At 43.5% G+C, this 18,673-nt stretch overlaps 1 protein-coding gene across 1 annotated transcript in view; it reads left to right on the forward strand.

Moving 5' to 3' along the window:
* Nucleotides 1-18,673, forward strand: part of LOC145414863 (uncharacterized) — a 392,095-nt gene that overhangs the window by 318,474 nt on the left and 54,948 nt on the right. The window contains exons 3-5 of the mRNA XM_080284288.1: nt 943-1,089; nt 7,726-7,814; nt 9,458-9,677. Of these exons, the coding sequence (XP_080140414.1) occupies nt 943-1,089; nt 7,726-7,814; nt 9,458-9,677 (456 nt within the window). The remainder of the gene's footprint in view (nt 1-942; nt 1,090-7,725; nt 7,815-9,457; nt 9,678-18,673) is intronic.

Below are 18,673 nucleotides of genomic sequence, written 5' to 3' on the forward strand. Positions count from 1 at the left end.
ATCCATCCATCCATCTATTCATTCATCCATCCATCCATCCATCCATACATACATACAATCATACATTCATTCATTCATTCATCCATCCGTCTATCCATCCATCCATCCATACAATCATTCATTCATCCATCCATACATACAATCATTCATCCATCCATACATACATACATACATACATACAATCATTCATCCATCCATCCATCCATCCATCCAGGAAAGATGGGAGAAATAGCAAGAGAGGTGGACAGACATAGAAAATGATAAAGGTGAAGGAAGAAGTAGGCAGCACTACATCAAGTGAGTGGATGCTGGTGAGAAATAGGAAGAGAGGAGGAGACAGTAAAAGAATGATAAAGGTGAAGGAAGAGGTAGGCAGCACTACATCAAGTGAGTGGATGATGATAAGAAATAGGAAGAGGAGGACAGGCACAGAAAAAGAATGATAAAGGTGAAGGAAGAGGTAGGCAGCACTACATCAAGTGAGTGGATGATGATAAGAAATAAAGAGATGAGGGCTGAACAGAAAAAGAATGCTAAAGGGTAAGGATGAAGTAGGCAGCACTACATCAAGTGAGTGGAAGGTGGTCGGCTCAGTGGCAGAAGTAGAGTGTACCGTTGCCCCACACACCACTTCTTCGTGACTAGCATCGCAGTTACCGTTCATATCCTCCTGCGTCTCAGGTATTAGCGAACTGAACATTTGTATGATGTGTCTAAGCTCCCTAACACCTTATCCTTAGCGATTTATTTTCATTGTTACACATTACTCTCCTCTTCTGTGTTAAATAAGTCCCTGCAATATTGCCATACTCTGCATAAATCGCCTACAGAAGGATATTAATCAACCAAATCCTAAAATAAATCGCTAAGGAAGAGGTGTTAAGGAGCTTCTTTACCTGGTGAGAAATACGTGTCTAATTCTTGTCTTCTCCCCCCCCCCAGCCCCCCTACGGCAGCTTCGGGAGTGAGGAGGGGGGGTACAGGGACATGCAGGGGCTGGCCACCTCCATACCTGCCCAGGAGGGGGACGCCGCCCCCCCTACAGCCCCACCACACCACCCCCACCACCCACAGGCCATGTATCATCAGGTGAGTGGATGGTGTATGTCACGATCTGTTTATATTCTCTCTCTCTCTCTCTCTCTCTCTCTCTACTATATTACATACATACTGTACATACACACATACGCACATACATACATAAATCCACATACATACACAATTAGCATGACAGGTGGATCAAATAATTAGCATGACAGGTGAATCAGGTAATTAGCATGACAGGTGGATCAGATTAGTATGACAGGTGGATCAGATTAGCAGGACAGTTGGATCAGGTAATCAGTCAACACAGCCACAGTGAGGTGTAGTAAGCAAAATAAATCGCACAGGAAATGGTGTTAGGGATTCAGCGGTCCTTAAAGCTCAAAATCCATATAAAATCCTGAATACTTCTGTCCTTACGAATAATTAAAGTTCTGATAGTTGAACGTTTATTTATCAAAGAGTATTTATCATTAACCAGTTCCGTGACGTCATTAACCAGTTCAGGTCCACCAGCGTACACACCACACCGCTATTCCTTCGCGCACGCGCACACACACACACACACACACACACACACACACAGTCTATCTATCTGTGTATGTGTCTTCCTATCTATCTATCTATACAACTTTCTTTGGAATGCTGTCACAAGAAATATATGGAATTAATTATATGTTATGTCCATTGAGAGCGAGAGATACACCCCGAAAAATACCTACCTTTATTTCCCACCCACCTTACCTACCTACCTACCTACCTACCAACCTGCCAACGAACCCTCCTACCTACCGACATACTAACTTCAAGCCAACCTGCCTACCTACCTACCCACCCACCCACCCACCCACCCACCCACCTACCTACCTGCCCACCTGCCCACCCACCCACCCAGCTACCTACCTACCTACCCTCCCACCCACCCACCTACCTACATAAATCCACCCATCGTACATACCTAAGTGTGTCTTGGGACTTTGTTTTATGTGCTAAAGACCCAGAAGTAGGTTTTTGTAATTTTAATCTCCTACCATCTAACATATTTCATAACCAGTTTCCTTTAAAACCAAAAATAATTAAATCTGAACATGGTGATAAGCCCTACATCACTGCGGATATTAGGCAGATGATCCGAGAAAGAAACAGCTTGAAAGAAAGTGTGCCAAGAAACCCATTACGTACCAAGAAACCCATTACGTACCAAGAAACCCATTACGTACCAAGAAACCCATTACGTACCAAGGAACCCATTACGTACCAAGAAACCCATTACGTACCAAGAAACCCATTACGTACCAAGGAACCCATTACGTACCAAGGAACCCATTACGTACCAAGAAACCCATTACGTACGGTGCAGAGTATCGCAGACTGCGCAACGAAATCACAGCTAAAATCAGAAAGGCAAAGTCAGATTACTATAAGAATAAAATAAGTGAAAATATAGGTAAGAGTAAAAAAAAACATGGTGTATAATAAACTCTATCCTTAACAATCCTTCTTCACGACAAAGTAATAATTGCTTTTATTTAGTAAACAATAAAGAGGTATATGAACTTAAGGAAGTAGCTGACCATTTTAATAATTACTTTGTCAGTGTTGGTAAGAAACTTGCTGAGTCTGTTGGAGAGTCTGAGGTTAATTTCTGTTCATATTTACGCAATAGGCAAGACAGTGTATTCGTTTTGTCACCTGCTACTGAACATGAAGTTACTCAGACTATAAATAATCTACGGAATGTTGGTCCCGGATATGACGATATCCCCATGTCCATCATTAAGGAAATAATGGCCTATCTAGTTCCTGTACTTGTCTTCCTCTTTAATTTATCTTTTGAGACTGGAAAGTTTCCTGACATGTTGAAATTGGCCAAAGTCATTCCAGTTTTTAAAGCTTGTGATCGTAAGCTGTTAAGCAATTATCGTCCTATCTCAATCCTGCCAGCAATCAGTAAGGTAATAGAGAAATTGGTTTATGGTAGGTTAATTCAATTTTACACCACCAACAATATTATTACTGATTCACAATTTGGATTTAGGGAAAAATTGTCTACGGAGAGTGCTTTGCTGTCATTCACCAAGGACGTGCTGGCTTCATTTGATGAAAATAAATTTACTATGGGTGTATTTCTAGATCTTGCCAAGGCATTTGATACGGTTAATCACTCTATACTACTAAAGAAGCTTGATCACTATGGTATACGAGGCACTTCAAATCAATGATTTGCTTCCTACTTAGCCAATCGCAAACAGGTTGTGCAATACAAACAGTGCCAGTCTACCTGTATGCCAGTAGAATCTGGAGTTCCCCAGGGGTCGGTCTTAGGACCACTCTTGTTTATTTTGTACATAAATGACATCGTGTACGCTACCTCACATATGAAGCCAGTACTATTTGCTGATGATAGTACCTTTTATGCAAGCCACCAAAATCTCAATGAACTATCAAATGTTGTAAATAACAGCCTAACAGATATTAAAAAATGGATAACAAGCAACAAACTCACGCTAAACGTAAGCAAATCTCATTACATTATATTTAGAAGGAAACAAAGCACTGCAAATCAACCCAACATCTACATAGGTGTCCAGTCAATTGAAAGAGTGGACAGTATAAAATTCTATCTATCTATCTATCTATTGCCAGACGCCTCAATCCCGTTTGGGGTGGCCACAAACAAATCGCCTCCAAGTCGCCCTGTCCCCCGCCATTTCACTGCCCTGCTCCCAACTCACACCCCCCTCTCTCATATACCTCTCCACCCCATCCCTCCATCTCATCCTCGGCCTCCCCCTCCCTCTTCCCCCCTCCACCTCACTCACGTACACTCTCTTCGTCAGTCTTTCACCCTCCATCCTCTCCACATGGCCAAACCACCTCAGTGTGTTCCTCATAACGCTTCCTATCACATCCACATCCACACCACAACGCTCCTTTATATCCTCATTCGTCAGCCTGTCTCTCCACGTGACTCCACAGGCTCCTCTTAAATAACTCATTTCCACTGCTCTCACTCTTGACTTGTGTCCTTCCAACAATGTCCAAGCTTCACTTCCGTACGTTAGAGTTGGTATCACAATACTGTCATGTAGTAACTTTTTCACTTCCATGCTCACTTCCCTGTTTCTTATCACTGCTTTCAAAGAACCAGCAACCTTTCTTCCCTGCTGTACCCTTTCAAGCACATCACCCTGCAAACCTCCATCCTTACTCATCACACTACCCAAGTACTTAAACGTACTCACATTTTCCAATTCCTCACCATCCAACCTCGCTGTACATTCACTAACTTCACCTCTCTCAAAGACCATCACTTTACTCTTCCCTACATTCACCTTTAGATTCCGTTTCTAACACACTCTCCCAAACTCATCCACCAAGCCTTGCAGCTCCCCTTCGTCTTCACTCAACAACACAGTATCATCTGCAGACAACAGTACAGGGAGTTTCCAAACACTATCCTCTCTCACCAGGGCCACTCCAACATCCACTACCCTACCTTGTACCTCTTTTATTACCTCATCCATGTACAGATTGAACAACCATGGAGACATGACACATCCCTGTTTCAAACCAACTTTCAAAGAGAAAAATTCACTTAGTTCACCATCCACACGCACTGCAGCCTTCGCACCATCGTACATACTCTTCACAGCATTCAACAACTTCCCATCTACTCCATATATTCTTAACACTTTCCACAATCCTTGTCTATCCACCCTGTCATATGCTTTCTCCAGATCCATGAAAGCCGCATACAACTTCTTTCCCTTGTCTAGGAACTTTTCCACTAAAGATCTAAGAATGAATATCTGATCTACACAACCTCTTCCCTTCCTAAAGCCTCCCTGTTCTTCTCCAACTAATTTCTCTGCTCTTTCTCTAACTCTGTCTATAAGTATCCTACCATACACTTTTCCTATTATACTAAGAAGACAAATGCCCGTATGATTATCACACACTTCTTTTTCCCCTTTTCCTTTGTACAAGGGAATAATTATACCAGACTTCCAATCCTCCGGGACTCTACCTTCCTCCCAGGCCAATCTGCACGTCTTCCACATCCATTCTACTACTATCTCTCCCCCATGCTTCAGCATTTCACCACACACTCCATCAATTCCTGGGGCTTTCCCCGATTTAACTTTCTTCATTGCTTCCACAACTTCTATCCTACTGATTTCTTCCTGTCTTCTCACCTCCCTCCTTCTCCCAGCCATTCCCCAGCCACTTATACTTGCATTACTTCCATCCTCTACGTTCAACAATTCCTTAAAGTGTTCTCTCCATCTGCTCACTTTTTCTCCCTTCTCCACTAGTAATCTACCATTTTTATCTTTCACTCCCCTGCTAACTTCACTTCCACCCTGTCTTACTCTTTTCACTTCTCTCCAGAACATTTTCTTAGTCCCTCCACTTTACACTCAAATTCCTTCCAAATTCCTCATCCACTCTCTTCTTACTCTCTCTTACTAATCTTTTCACCTCTCTCTTTCTTTCCACATATAACTCTCTCTTCCGCCTCTCAACTTCTTCCACGCCCCTATTTCTCATCCATTCATTGTATGCTTTCTTCTTTTGTGCCACAGCCTGTTTCACCTCTTCAGTCCACCACGCTGTTCCTTGCACCCCCCTCCGTCTTCTCTTCCTTCCACACACCACATCACATGCTGCACATATTTCTTCTGTAAATATCTTACACACACCTTCCACGTCTCCCATCTGCTCCAATTTTATATTTGCCCAATCGTTCCTCCACTTCTCTCTTATACTCTGCCTTTTTCTCATCCTCTTGTAACCTTTCCACTCTCCTTGCAACCACTCCTTCCTCTCGTCTTTCCCTTCTTCTATTCCTCCATCTTACTTGAATTCTAATTCTGGCCACCACCAAGTAGTGGTCAGAAAGTCCACTCCCCCAACCTCTATACACTCTTGCATCCTTTACACATCTTCGCATCCTTTCATCCACACACACATAATCAATCATTGCTTTCCTTTCATTCAGTTCACCACCCACCCTTCTCATCACTCGCCATGTATACCTGTGGATCATTTTATGCCTGAAGAGGGTATTGGCTATCACCAACCCCCTCCCAGCACAAATGTCCACTAACGCACTCCCATTCTCATCTATCTCAGCAGGCACACCCCACTCACCAACTATTCCATCCACCTTCACATTCCCAACTTTACCATTCATATCACCAATCAAAAACACTCTCTCATTCCTTCCAAACTTTTCCATGCACACTTCCACATTTGTCCAGAACTCTTCTCTCACTCTTCTAGCACGATCTTGTGTTGGCGCATACACACACACAGTCGCCCACATTTGTATTCCAACTTTCAACTTTACCCACACAATCCTTGACCCAACTGATCCATACTGTCTTATGCTCCTCTTCCATCTTTTACTCACAACTATAGATACTCCTTCCTTTGCCCTCTCATTCTCACCTACTCCTGCACATATACCCCATCCATACTCCCATTCTCTCACACTTTCTCCTCTCCATTTTGTTTCAGTTATTCCACATACATCCACTTTCGCACCCTCAAGCACCTGGACAATCTCTCTCTCTTTCACCTCATCATTCGCTCCTTGGTGTTAATTGAACGTTTGTCATGGCATTTACATATCCAGTATCTCCATACAAAGATTAGCAAACAGTGTGGTATCATGTACCAAATTCGTAATCAACTAACAACACGGTCTTTTAAGCTCATTTATTACTCGTTTATTTTTCCTTTATTGTTTTATTGTAACACTGTATGGAGTGGTGCTTATAAGACACAGCTAAACCGCTTATTTATAGCCCAAAAGAAATCGGTCCTTATAATGGAAAACTTACGCAAATATGACCACACTAATCCATCTTTCAAGAAATTGGGTATCCTAAAATTGATTGATATAAAGTCCTACTGCACTGCTTTGTTTACAAGTCTCTGCACAACCTGTCATTTAACAGTTACTTTGATTTTAATATGAATGATCGGTATAATCTCCGAAATAACTGTAATCTAAAAATACCGCTCATGGCTTCAACCCAGTCCCAGTCACATATCACTTATCAGGGACCCAAAGTTTGGAATGGTATCCCAATGGCCATTCGGGAACTAAGCCAGGCTGTAACTTTCAAATCTGCTTATAAATCCTACTTACTATCAAAGTACTAATTCTTGAAATTAGTTGACTTTCATTATTATTATTATTTATTATTATTATTATTATTATTATTATTATTATTGTAATTATTATTATTATGACCATTATTACTGGTATTAATATAAAAATTACCTCCGTTTTCTTGTAGTGCTATCTTGTATATACCCTATATTAAAATCTTAAAATATTGTCATTCGAGGATGATCATTATTACTAAGTCATACAGCTGATTTAGTCAAGTCGTAGTTTTACTAGACAAATGATGTTTACCAAAAGTGCAAGAAAAACAAGGTGTCTTTAAAGAGAGTTCCCGGACTCTCAAAAGGCTCAGCCGTTAGTAAACTAAGTGTTATGTCAACTACTATAATCCCTATGGCTAAATAAACCTTTGACTTTGACAGTACATACCTGCCCACCTACCCCCTTCCCTCTCTCCATAACCTACCCACGTATTTACCCACCTCCCTCCCTACCTACCTACCTACCTGCCTACTTACACGTGTACCTACTTACAGATGAACATGGGAGTGGCCGCCAACCCCCAGTTCCCGCCTCAAAACCTCTACATCCCGCCCATCTCGCAAAACAACATGGGTCCGGCTCAGTAAGTATTATTATTATTATTATTATTATTATTATTATTATTATTGTTGTTGTTGTTGTTGTTGTTGTACCAGTAATAAGAGAATACATGTTGTTCTTGGTCATAAATTGTTATTGTTGTTATTATTATCATTATTATTATTATTATTATTATTATTTTTATTAATTACCGCCACCATATTATTATTATTATTATTATTATTATTATTATTATTTTTATTAATTACCGCCACCACTACCACCACCACCATCATCATCATCATCATCATCATCATCATCATCATCATCATAATCACCACCACCACCACCAGCAGCAGCAGCAGTTTGCAAATGGTTGTAATCATAAGAGTGGCAGTAATAATAGTAATAATAATAATAATAATAATAGTAATAGTAGTAGTAGTAGCAGTAGCAGCAGCAGCAGCACTAGTAGTAGTAGCAGTAGTAGTAGTAGTAATAATAATAGTGATAATAATAATAATAATTCAGGTGAGATATTGTTAATTAAAGGTGTTTGACTTAGCCTTCATTAAGCCCTCCATTACCTGGCACTCTTCCAAGGTAATTACAAACATAAACAAGCAAGCAAAGAGACAAGCAAATGAACAAACAAACAGACAAGTAGACAAGCAAGGACACAAGCAAACAAACATGCATTGGAAGGGTTAATGGGAATCAGTTGATCTTTACAAGCAAAAAGAATTAGAAGTCATCATTTTACCCACCTTTTAACAATATGAACTCCATGTACACGCCTTTGTTTCTTTTTTTTTCGGTTTTGCCTCATTTATTGGCAGAGTCAATTAATTTTTCCCCTGGTACTCCTACAGTAATAATCCAAAATAACGATAGCATATATAACTTTTTTTTTTCCAATTTTCAATATTGGGCGCTGTCCCCCCCACTGCCCCCAAAAAATATTATATACAGAGGTGCGTCTTCAGCCCCGAAAATTATATACGAGGTGCGTCTTCCACCCCAAAAATTAAAAAAAATAAAAATCTACTCTAAGCGAATCTATCGGAAACTGGTAAATTATTTAAATGAGGGTGGTGGTGGTGGTAATTGACTATCATGGGCTAATTACTGAATTCGTGCGCCTACCTGCATGGATTATTAATATTAGAAGGTGTGCGTGTGTTAAAAATGCCATTACTGCTGCGTTGGTTATTATTATTATTATTATTATTATTATCATTATTATTGTTTTTGCTATTGCTATTACTATTATTTTATTATTATTATTATTATTAGTTATTATTATTATTATTGTTTTTAGGATTATTACTCTGTTGTTATGATTATATAGCCTGAAAAGATCCATTAATTTTGGCATTAATTGAGCTAACAATGCAAAAAGCCCTAATGCAGCAATAATAATAATAATAATAATAATAATGATAATAATAATAATATTTTTTACCTCTTCAGTTTTGTATTTATCATTATTCATCCCATTATTTATTTATTGCTGAGAGAAGTATATTAACTGGAGATTATGATATTCTCCATTTTTTCTCGTTTCCTTTTTTTTTTTTTTTTTTACTGTTTTCTCCCGAATTTTGTTGGTATGAGAGAGAGAGAGAGAGAGAGAGAGAGGAAATCTTTGATACATCACTAACACCTTTTCTTCCTCCCCCTCAGGACGTCAGGGTACTTGGTCCCCCCTCAGTGTGGCCCCCCCGCCCCCACCTACACGAACGCCATGCCCCCCCAGGTTCCCCCCCAGCACATGATGGGGGGCATGATGCACTACTACCCCCGCCACCCCCCACACCTGGCCAGGACGGGGGGGTCGCCTAATTCGGGGGGGTCGCCCTCCCCAGGTAGTGAGGATTCTGATGACGCTACACCTCTTGCACAGGTGAGCAAGGTGATCTGATTTGTAATATAAACTAGCTTCATTTACCCTCCCCTGCCCTGCCCTGCCCTGCCCTGCCTTGCCCTGCCCTACCCTACCCTACCCTACCTGATCTGACTTGACCTTACCCTACCCTACCCTACCCTACCCTACCCTACCCTACTCTACCCTACCTTAGCTTTCCTTACCCTCCCCTACCCTACCCTACCCTTACCTTACCCTACCCTACCCTACCCTACCTTACCTTTCCTTTCCTTTCCTTTCCTTACCCTACCCTACCCTACCCTACCTAACCCAACCCGTCCCGTCCAGTCCCGTCCCAACCCATCCCATCCCATCCCAACCCATCCCATCCCAACCCGTCCCATCCATCCCATCCATCCCAACCCATCCCATCCCAACCCATCCCAACCCAACCCAACCCATCCCATCCCATCCCATCCCATCCCATCCCAACCCATCCCATCCCAACCCATCCATCCCAACCCATCCCATCTCAACCCATCCCATCCCAACCCATCCCAACCCATCCCATCCCATCCCATCCCATCCCATCCCAACCCGTCCCATCCCAACCCAACCCATCCCAACCCAACCCATCCCATCCCATCCCATCCCATTCCAGCCCATTCCATCCCATCCCATCCCATCCCATTCCAACCCATCCCATCCCTTCCCAACCCATCCCATCCATCCCAACCCATCCCATCCCATACCATACCATCCCATCCCATCCATCCCATCCCATCCCATCCATCCCAACCCATCCCATCCATCCCAACCCATCCATCCCAACCCATCCCATCCCATCCATCCCATCCCATCCATCCCAACCCAACCCATCCCATCCCATCCCATCCCAACCCATTCCATCCCATCCCATCCCATCCCATTCCAACCCATCCCATTCCATCCCATCCCATTCCAACCCATCCCATCCCATCCCAACCCATCCCATCCCATCCCATCCCAACCCATCCCAACCCATCCCATCCCATCCCAACCCATCCCATCCCAACCCAACCCATCCCATCCCAACCCATCCCATCCCATCCCATCCCATCCCAACCCATCCCATCCCATCCCAACCCATCCCAACCCATCCCAACCCATCCCATCCCATCCCAACCCATCCCATCCCAACCAATCCCATCCCAACCCATCCCATTCGCGGTAGTGTGCACAAGTGAGCTGAGTAACTAGTGGTAGTGTCCCCAAGTGTACTAAATATAAGTAAATTAGAGGATAACTCGCTTAGGAAAAGGTGTTAGGGAGCTTTATGTAGTTTGTGACGATATTGGAATGATTTATATAACAGAAGACAGTAAGGTGTAATAAGCAAAATAAATCACTTAGGAAAAGGTGTTAGGGAGCATTATGCAGAGTATGACGATATTGGAAGGATTTATATAACACAGAAGAGGACAGTAAGTTGTAATAAGGAAAATTAATCGCACAGGAAAAAGTGTTAGGGAGCTTCATGTACAGTATGGCGATATTAGAAGGATTTTTTAACAGAAGAGGACAGTAAGGTGTAATAATGAAAGTAAATCGCTTAGGAAAAGATGTTAGGGAGCTTTATGTTGTGTACGGCAATATTGGAAGGAGTAATGGAATACAGAACAGGACAGGAAGGTGTCATAATGAAAGTAAATCGCTTAGGAAGAGGTGTTAGGGAGCTTCCTTAACCGAGAGCACTTATAGGCCCACGTTCTCATAGGGAAAGCTCCCTAACATCTTTTCGTAAACGATTTATTTTGCTTATTACACCTTACTGTCCTACTCAGTTATATAAATCCTTCCAATATCGCCATACTTTGCATAAATAACACACGAAAAAGATGTTAACCAGCCATATCCAAAAAAGTAAATCGCTAAGGAAGAAGTGTTAGGGAGCTTCTTTACCTAACAAGAATACAGATCTTAAATGCCTCCTCTGAAATGCGTTCTCGGGCTGAAGGGGTGGAGAGAGAGAGAGAGAGAGAGAGAATATATAAAGATACTGAGGGAGGGAGGGAGGAGGAGGGGGAGAGAAAGGAGAGAAAAATTAGGGAGATACGAGAAGGTTTTGTGTGTGTGTGTGTGTGTGTGTGTGTGTGTGTGTGAGAGAGAGAGAGAGAGAGAGAGAGAGAGAGTAATAAGAAGATACGGGAGGGTATTTGTGTGGGAGAGTCAGTAGGGGGGGAGGGGAGGGGAGGGAGGGGAGTGGAGAGAGAGAGAAGAGAAGGAGAAAAGTGAGAGAAAGGAAAGGGAGGGAGAGGAGAAGAAGAGAGAGGAGGGAAAGAGGAAATTGTAAGAGGAGGAAAATGAGAGAGATTAGAAAGATAAAGAGGAGAAGAAACGGCAACAGATCCGTAAGTCTTTCCCCTGGCTGTCGGTTAAGGAAGCTTCGTAACACCTTTTCCTAAGCGATTTATTCTTGGATAGGGCTGGTTGGTGTCCTTTTGCACGTTATGTAGAGCATGGCAATAGTGGAAGGAGATATGGAGCATAGAAGAGGACAGTAAGGTGTAATAAGGAAATTAAATCGCTTAGGAAAACGTGTTAGGGAGCTTTATGCAGAGTGTGACGATATTGGAAGGATTTACATAACACAGAATAGGAAGGACAGTAAGGTGTAATAAGCAAAATAAATCGCTTAGGAAAAGGTGTTAGGAAGCTTTATGTTGTGTATGGCGATATTGGAAGGATTTACATAACATAGAATAGGACAGTAAGGTGTAATAAGCAAAGTAAATCGCTTAGGAAAAGGTGTTAGGAAGCTTTATGTTGTGTATGGCGATATTGGAAGGATTTACATAACATAGAATAGGACAGTAAGGTGTAATAAGCAAAGTAAATCGCTTAGGAAAAGGTGTTAGGGAGCTTTATGCAGAGAGTGTGACGATATTGGAAGGATTTACATAACACAGAATAGGACAGTAAGGTGTAATAATGAAAGTAAACCGCTTAGGAAAAGGTGTTAGGGAGCTTTATGCAGAGAGTGTGACGATATTGGAAGGATTTACATAACACAGAATAGGACAGTAAGGTGTAATAACGAAAGTAAACCGCTTAGGAAAAGGTGTTAGGGAGCTTATGTTGTGTACGGCAATATTGGAAGGAGTAATGGAATACAGAACAGGACAGGAAGGTGTCATAATGAAAGTAAATCGCTTAGGAAAAGGTGTTCGGGAGCTTCCTTACCTGACGCGAGGTAAGTGTAGTAAAGTAAGTAAGTAATCAAGTAAGCAAAGTAAGTAAAAAAGTAAGAGCAAGCGGGACAAGCAAGAAGGGTCTGTCATAGTGTGTTTGATAAATCGATTAGACTCACCTTCATATTCCTTCATTACGTCCTCCTCAATCCAGGTGTCATTCCTCCAACGACTGTCCAATCCGGAATTCTACCTCCTTTTTGTGCTCACTATAATTACACAGTACCCAAGTGTACGTGTACTGTGGAGGTGTACAGGGAGAGATGGTGGTGTGGTGTTTCGAGTGCTGTACTTTTCGAACCAACAAATGTCTTTATCTTTTTTCCTATCTATTCTATCTATAGCCCCGCTCCCTAATCCCGCAAAGGGTGGCCTCAGACAAAACGCCTCCAGGTCGCTCTGTCACCCACCATTCACCTGCCCTCCCCCCAGCTCACTCCCCCTCCCTCATATATATCTTTATTTACTGTCTCAAAATCTCTTTCTCGCTCTTCATTTCTCGTGTTATTTAGCGGGTGGTTTTCTTCGTCATTAGAGTCCCTAGTATTCATGATTTTAATTAATATACTGCCTCTGATCAATAAAATAATTTATAAAGATCAGTCTAAATTATTTCTCTCTACGGGTGGTTCAGTTTATCGAGTATAGTAACGTTAAGGAAGAGGAATATATGAAAAGTAACTTATATATCGTTTAAGTAAGATAGTGATATCCAAATGGACTTAAGGCGGGGTGGCCATGTGGAGAGGTTGGAGAGTGAGAGACTAACCAGGAGAGTGTGAGTGAGGTGGAGAGGGGGGAGAGAAGGGGGGGAGACGGAGGAATGGAATAGAGAGGTATATGAGAGAGGGGGGTGTAAGTAAGGGGAATGGAGAGCGAGAGACTAACCAGGAGAGTCTATGTGGGTGAGGTGGAGATGGGGAGAGGGGGAGGGGGAGACGGAGGAATGGAATAGAGGTATATGAGAGAGGGAGGTGTAAGTAAGGGGAATGGAGAGCGAGAGACTAACGAGGAGAGTGTATGTGAGTGAGATGGAACCGGGAGAGAGGGAGGGGGAGGCCGAGGATGGGAGGTATGGAGCGGAGAGGTGTATGAGAGAGGGAGGTGTAAGTTAGGAGAATGGAGAGCGAGAGACTAACGAGGAGAGTGTATGTGAGTGAGATGGAACGGGGTGAGAGGGAGGGGAGGCTGTGGATGAGATGGAGGGGGGGAGGGAAGAAGGGAAGAAAAGGGAGAGGAGAATGGCGAGACAAGGAGGGAGGAAGAGTGGTTGAGGAGAGAGAGAGAGAGAGGAATGGAGACTGAGGTGGAGTTTACGAGGTGAGAGAGAGAGAGAGTCTGCCTCCACACAAGACCTCAGTATACTACAATCTTGCCAGTCCCCTCCCCCCCCTCTCTCTCTCTCTCTCTCTCTCTCTCTCTCTCTCTCTCATTTCTTCCTTCATTTCTTCTTTCTTCTCCCTCAAATCATACCTTTTCTTCCATGTCCATCTCTGTCCTCCCAACTCCTGTGCCTCTCCATTTCCCTCCCTCCCTCCCTTCTTCTCTCCCTCCCTCCCTTCCTTCCTTCCTCCCTCCCTCCCTCCCTCCCTCCCTCCCTCCCTTCTTCTCTCCCTCCCTCCCTCCCTCCCTCCCTCCCTTCTTTCCTCCCTCCCTCCCTTCCATCACTGGTTCTGGTACCCACATGGGAGGATGGAAAGATGGCTGCCTGGAGAGAGAGAGAGAGAGAGAGAGAGAGAGAGGATAAGTACATTGCTTTTGTGTGTGTATGTGTGTGTGTGTGTGTGTGTGTGTGTGTGTGTGTGTGTGTGTGTGTGTGTGTGTGTGTGTGTGTGTGTGTGAGAGAGAGAGAGAGAATTAACTATTTACATTTTTATGAAAGCTTTGAAATTGCGGTTCCGTATTTTGCCGAAATTGAATTATATGGCTTAGCGATAGATAGATAGATAGGTAGGTAGATAGATAGATAGATAGAGTGAGATATCTTTAAATTCGTGGGGGAAATACTGTAGCAATGACCTGCCGTGTAAAATTGGTAAGTTGTCATCATCATCATCATTATCATCATCATCATTATCATCATCATCATCATCATTATCATCATCATCATTATCATCGTCATCAGTATCATCACCATCATCATCATCATCATCATCATCATTATTATCATCATCATTATCATCATCATCATTATCATTGTCATCATCATCAGTATCATCACCATCATCATCATCATCATCATCATCATCACCATCACCATCATCGTCATCACCACCACCACCATCATCATCAACAACAACAACAACAACAACAACCAACACACACACACACACACACACACACACACACACACACACACACACACACACACACACACGAGCACACATGCATGAGATGTGTGCCCAGTCCAGATAGGCAATAAAACTCTCATGCTTAAGTAAAAAGATAATCCATAACCCCTAACACAGGATTGATAAAACCTCCATTGTTCCCCACCAGCAAGAGGAGGAGGGAGGGACAGTAAGGCATGAACTGGGTGGTGAACTGGGTGGTGTTATTATTAGGTTCGAGTGTTTTAGGCCGGTTATTGGAAGGATTGGTACTGTCATTCAACACAGATATTCTTTTGAGTGTGTGTTTTACGAAACGAAACCGTGCTGAACCCTGATTCGAAGCTGTGTGTTTGGGTGGTTGGGGGTAGGGGTGAAGCAGTGAAAAGCAGTGTTCCGAAGCCTCCTCACCCCAAAGCAGTGTTCCGAAGCCTCCTCACCCCAAAGCAGTGTTCCGAAGCCTCCTGTCCCCAAAGCAGTGTCCCGAAGCCTCCTCTCCCCAAAGCAGTGTCCCGAAGCCTCCTCTCCCCAAAGCAGTGTCCCGAAGCCTCACCCCATCTCTGACGTCAGGTGCACTGTTACCCTGAATACCTCGAGTTACAAGGCCTCTAGCACAGGGGGAGTACTTGCAGAGTGACTGTACATAGTGAAGTGAGCGAAGGAGTACATAGTGAAGTGAGCGAAGGAGTACCTAGTGAAGTGAGTGAAGGAGTACCTAGTGAAGTGAGTGAAGGAGTACATAGTGATGCGAGTAAAGGAGTGCGTAGAAGTGAGTGAAGAAGTACATTGTGGAGTGAGTGAAGGAGTACTGAGTGAAGTGAGTGAAGAAGTACATTGTGGAGTGAGTGAAGGAGTACATAGTGAAGTGAGCGAAGGAGTAACTAGTGAAGTGAGTGAAGGAGTACCTAGTGAAGTGAGTGAAGGAGTACCTAGTGAAGTGAGTGAAGGAGTACATAGTGATGCGAGTAAAGGAGTGCGTAGAAGTGAGTGAAGAAGTACATTGTGGAGTGAGTGAAGGAGTACTGAGTGAAGTGAGTGAAGAAGTACATTGTGGAGTGAGTGAAGGAGTACAGAGTGAAGTGAGTGAAGGAGTACAGTGTGAAGTGAGTGAAGGAGTACAGAGTGAAGTGAGTGAAGGAGTACAGTGTGAAGTGAGTGAAGGAGTACAGAGTGAAGTGAGTGAAGGAGTACAGAGTGAAGTGAGTGAAGGAGTACAGAGTGAAGTGAGTGAAGGAGTACAGAGTGAAGTGAGTGAAGGAGTACAGAGTGAAGTGAGTGAAGGAGTACAGAGTGAAGTGAGTGAAGGAGTACAGTGTGAAGTGAGTGAAGGAGTACAGAGTGAAGTGAGTGAAGGAGTACAGAGTGAAGTGAGTGAAGGAGTACAGAGTGAAGTGAGTGAAGGAGTGCATAGTGAAGTGAGTGAAGGAGTGCATAGTGAAGTGAGTGAAGGAGTGCATAGTGAAGTGAGTGAAGGAGTGCATAGTGAAGTGAGTGAAGGAGTACAGTGTGAAGTGAGTGAAGGAGTACAGAGTGAAGTGAGTGAAGGAGTACATAGTGAAGTGAGTGAAGTACATAGTGAAGTGAGTGAAGGAGTGCATAGTGAAGTGAGTGAAGGAGTACAGAGTGAAGTGAGTGAAGGAGTGCATAGTGAAGTGAGTGAAGGAGTACAGAGTGAAGTGAGTGAAGGAGTGCATAGTGAAGTGAGTGAAGGAGTACAGAGTGAAGTGAGTGAAGGAGTGCATAGTGAAGTGAGTGAAGGAGTGCATAGTGAAGTGAGTGAAGGAGTGCATAGTGAAGTGAGTGAAGGAGTGCATAGTGAAGTGAGTGAAGGAGTGCATAGTGAAGTGAGATATTATTGAAAAACCAACGTGATTTCCACCTCAAGGTTTTATTTATAACATATTTTCATTTTTTCCATCAGTCCACATTTTTTCTGAGAGGTAAAAAATAGTAGTTGCCAGTAAGAGAGCCCTGCCTTTGCCTACATCAACAGAGTTCCAATATATTTATTTTGAAAACAAATGAAGGTGGCTTACACATTATCATCCTACTTTTCTGCTCCGTCTTCACTGTCTGTGTTTTATGTGAGTCGAATTAAGTTTTAGTGTAATTTTACTTTAGGAGAGGTGTCTGTCTTTACTACTTAATGATTATAGAAACGGAAATAAACATAAAACACATCAGTTACTTAGATTCAAAGGCTTTTCTCGTCTTCCACTGCTCTGTTGGTCCTTTGCTGCCAGAATTTGGTCAATATTTGGACTGATATTGTGTGTGTGTGTGTGTGTGTGTGTGTGTGTGTGTGTGTGTGTGTGTGTGTGTGTGTGTGTGTGTGTCATTCCGAGCCACTCTTTTCCTCTCCAATGGCCACGTATTCCCCGCGGACCACCAATTTCACATCTCTGCTCTGTACGCCTGTCATTCTTACCTTCTTGTACGGTTAGCCTTACTGCCTTTTACCTTACTTCTTACCTGTGTCGCCCGCTAAAGGTAAGACCGATTCTACTCCTATTTCTTCAAGATTTCCGTATTCATATAAGCTTCGTATTCCGTGTTCTCGCGGGTTAAGGAAGCTCTCCTAACACCTCCTCCATAGCGATTTGTTTTGGGGGTATGGATGGTTAATAGCCTTTTGTACTTTATTTGTGCAGCGTATGGCGATGTTGGAAGGATTTATGTAACACTCCAATCACCCAACCTCCCTCCAATCACGTCAATCACCCCACCACCCTCCAATCACCCCACCACTTTCCAATCACCCTACTGCCCTCCAATCACGCCACTACCCTCCAATCACCCCACCACCCTCCAATCACCCCACCACCCTCCAATCACCCATCATTCACCCCACCACCCTCCAATCACCCTCCAATCACCCCACCACCCTCCAATCACCCTACCACCCTCCAATCACCCCACCACCCTCCAATCACCCTACCACCCTCCAATCACCCATCAATCACCCTCCAATCACCCATCAATCACCCTCCAATCACCCATCAATCACCCTCCAATCACCCATCAATCACCCTCCAATCACCCCACCACCCTCCAATCACCCTACCACCCTCCAATCACCCATCAATCACCCTCCAATCACCCATCAATCACCCTCCAATCACCCATCAATCACCCTCCAATCACCCATCAATCACCCTCCAATCACCCCACCACCCTCCAATCACCCCACCACCCCTCAATCACCCCACCACCCCTCAATCACCCCACCACCCTCCAATCACCTTACCACCTTCCAATCACCCCTCAATCACCCTCCAATCACCCCACTACCCTCCAATCACCCTCCAATCACCCCACCACCCTCAATCACCCTCCAGTCACCCCTCAATCACCCTCCAGTCACCCCTCAATCACCCTCCAATCACCCCTCAGTCACCCTCCAATCACCTTTCAATCACCCTCCAATCACCCCACCACCCTCCAATCACCCTACCACCCTCCAATCACGCCTCAA

The sequence above is a fragment of the Coenobita brevimanus genome, chromosome 13, assembly GCF_032717465.1.
Source record: "Coenobita brevimanus isolate Jiangsu-jjx chromosome 13, ASM3271746v2, whole genome shotgun sequence".
NCBI classification, from domain to species: Eukaryota; Metazoa; Arthropoda; class Malacostraca; order Decapoda; family Coenobitidae; genus Coenobita; species Coenobita brevimanus.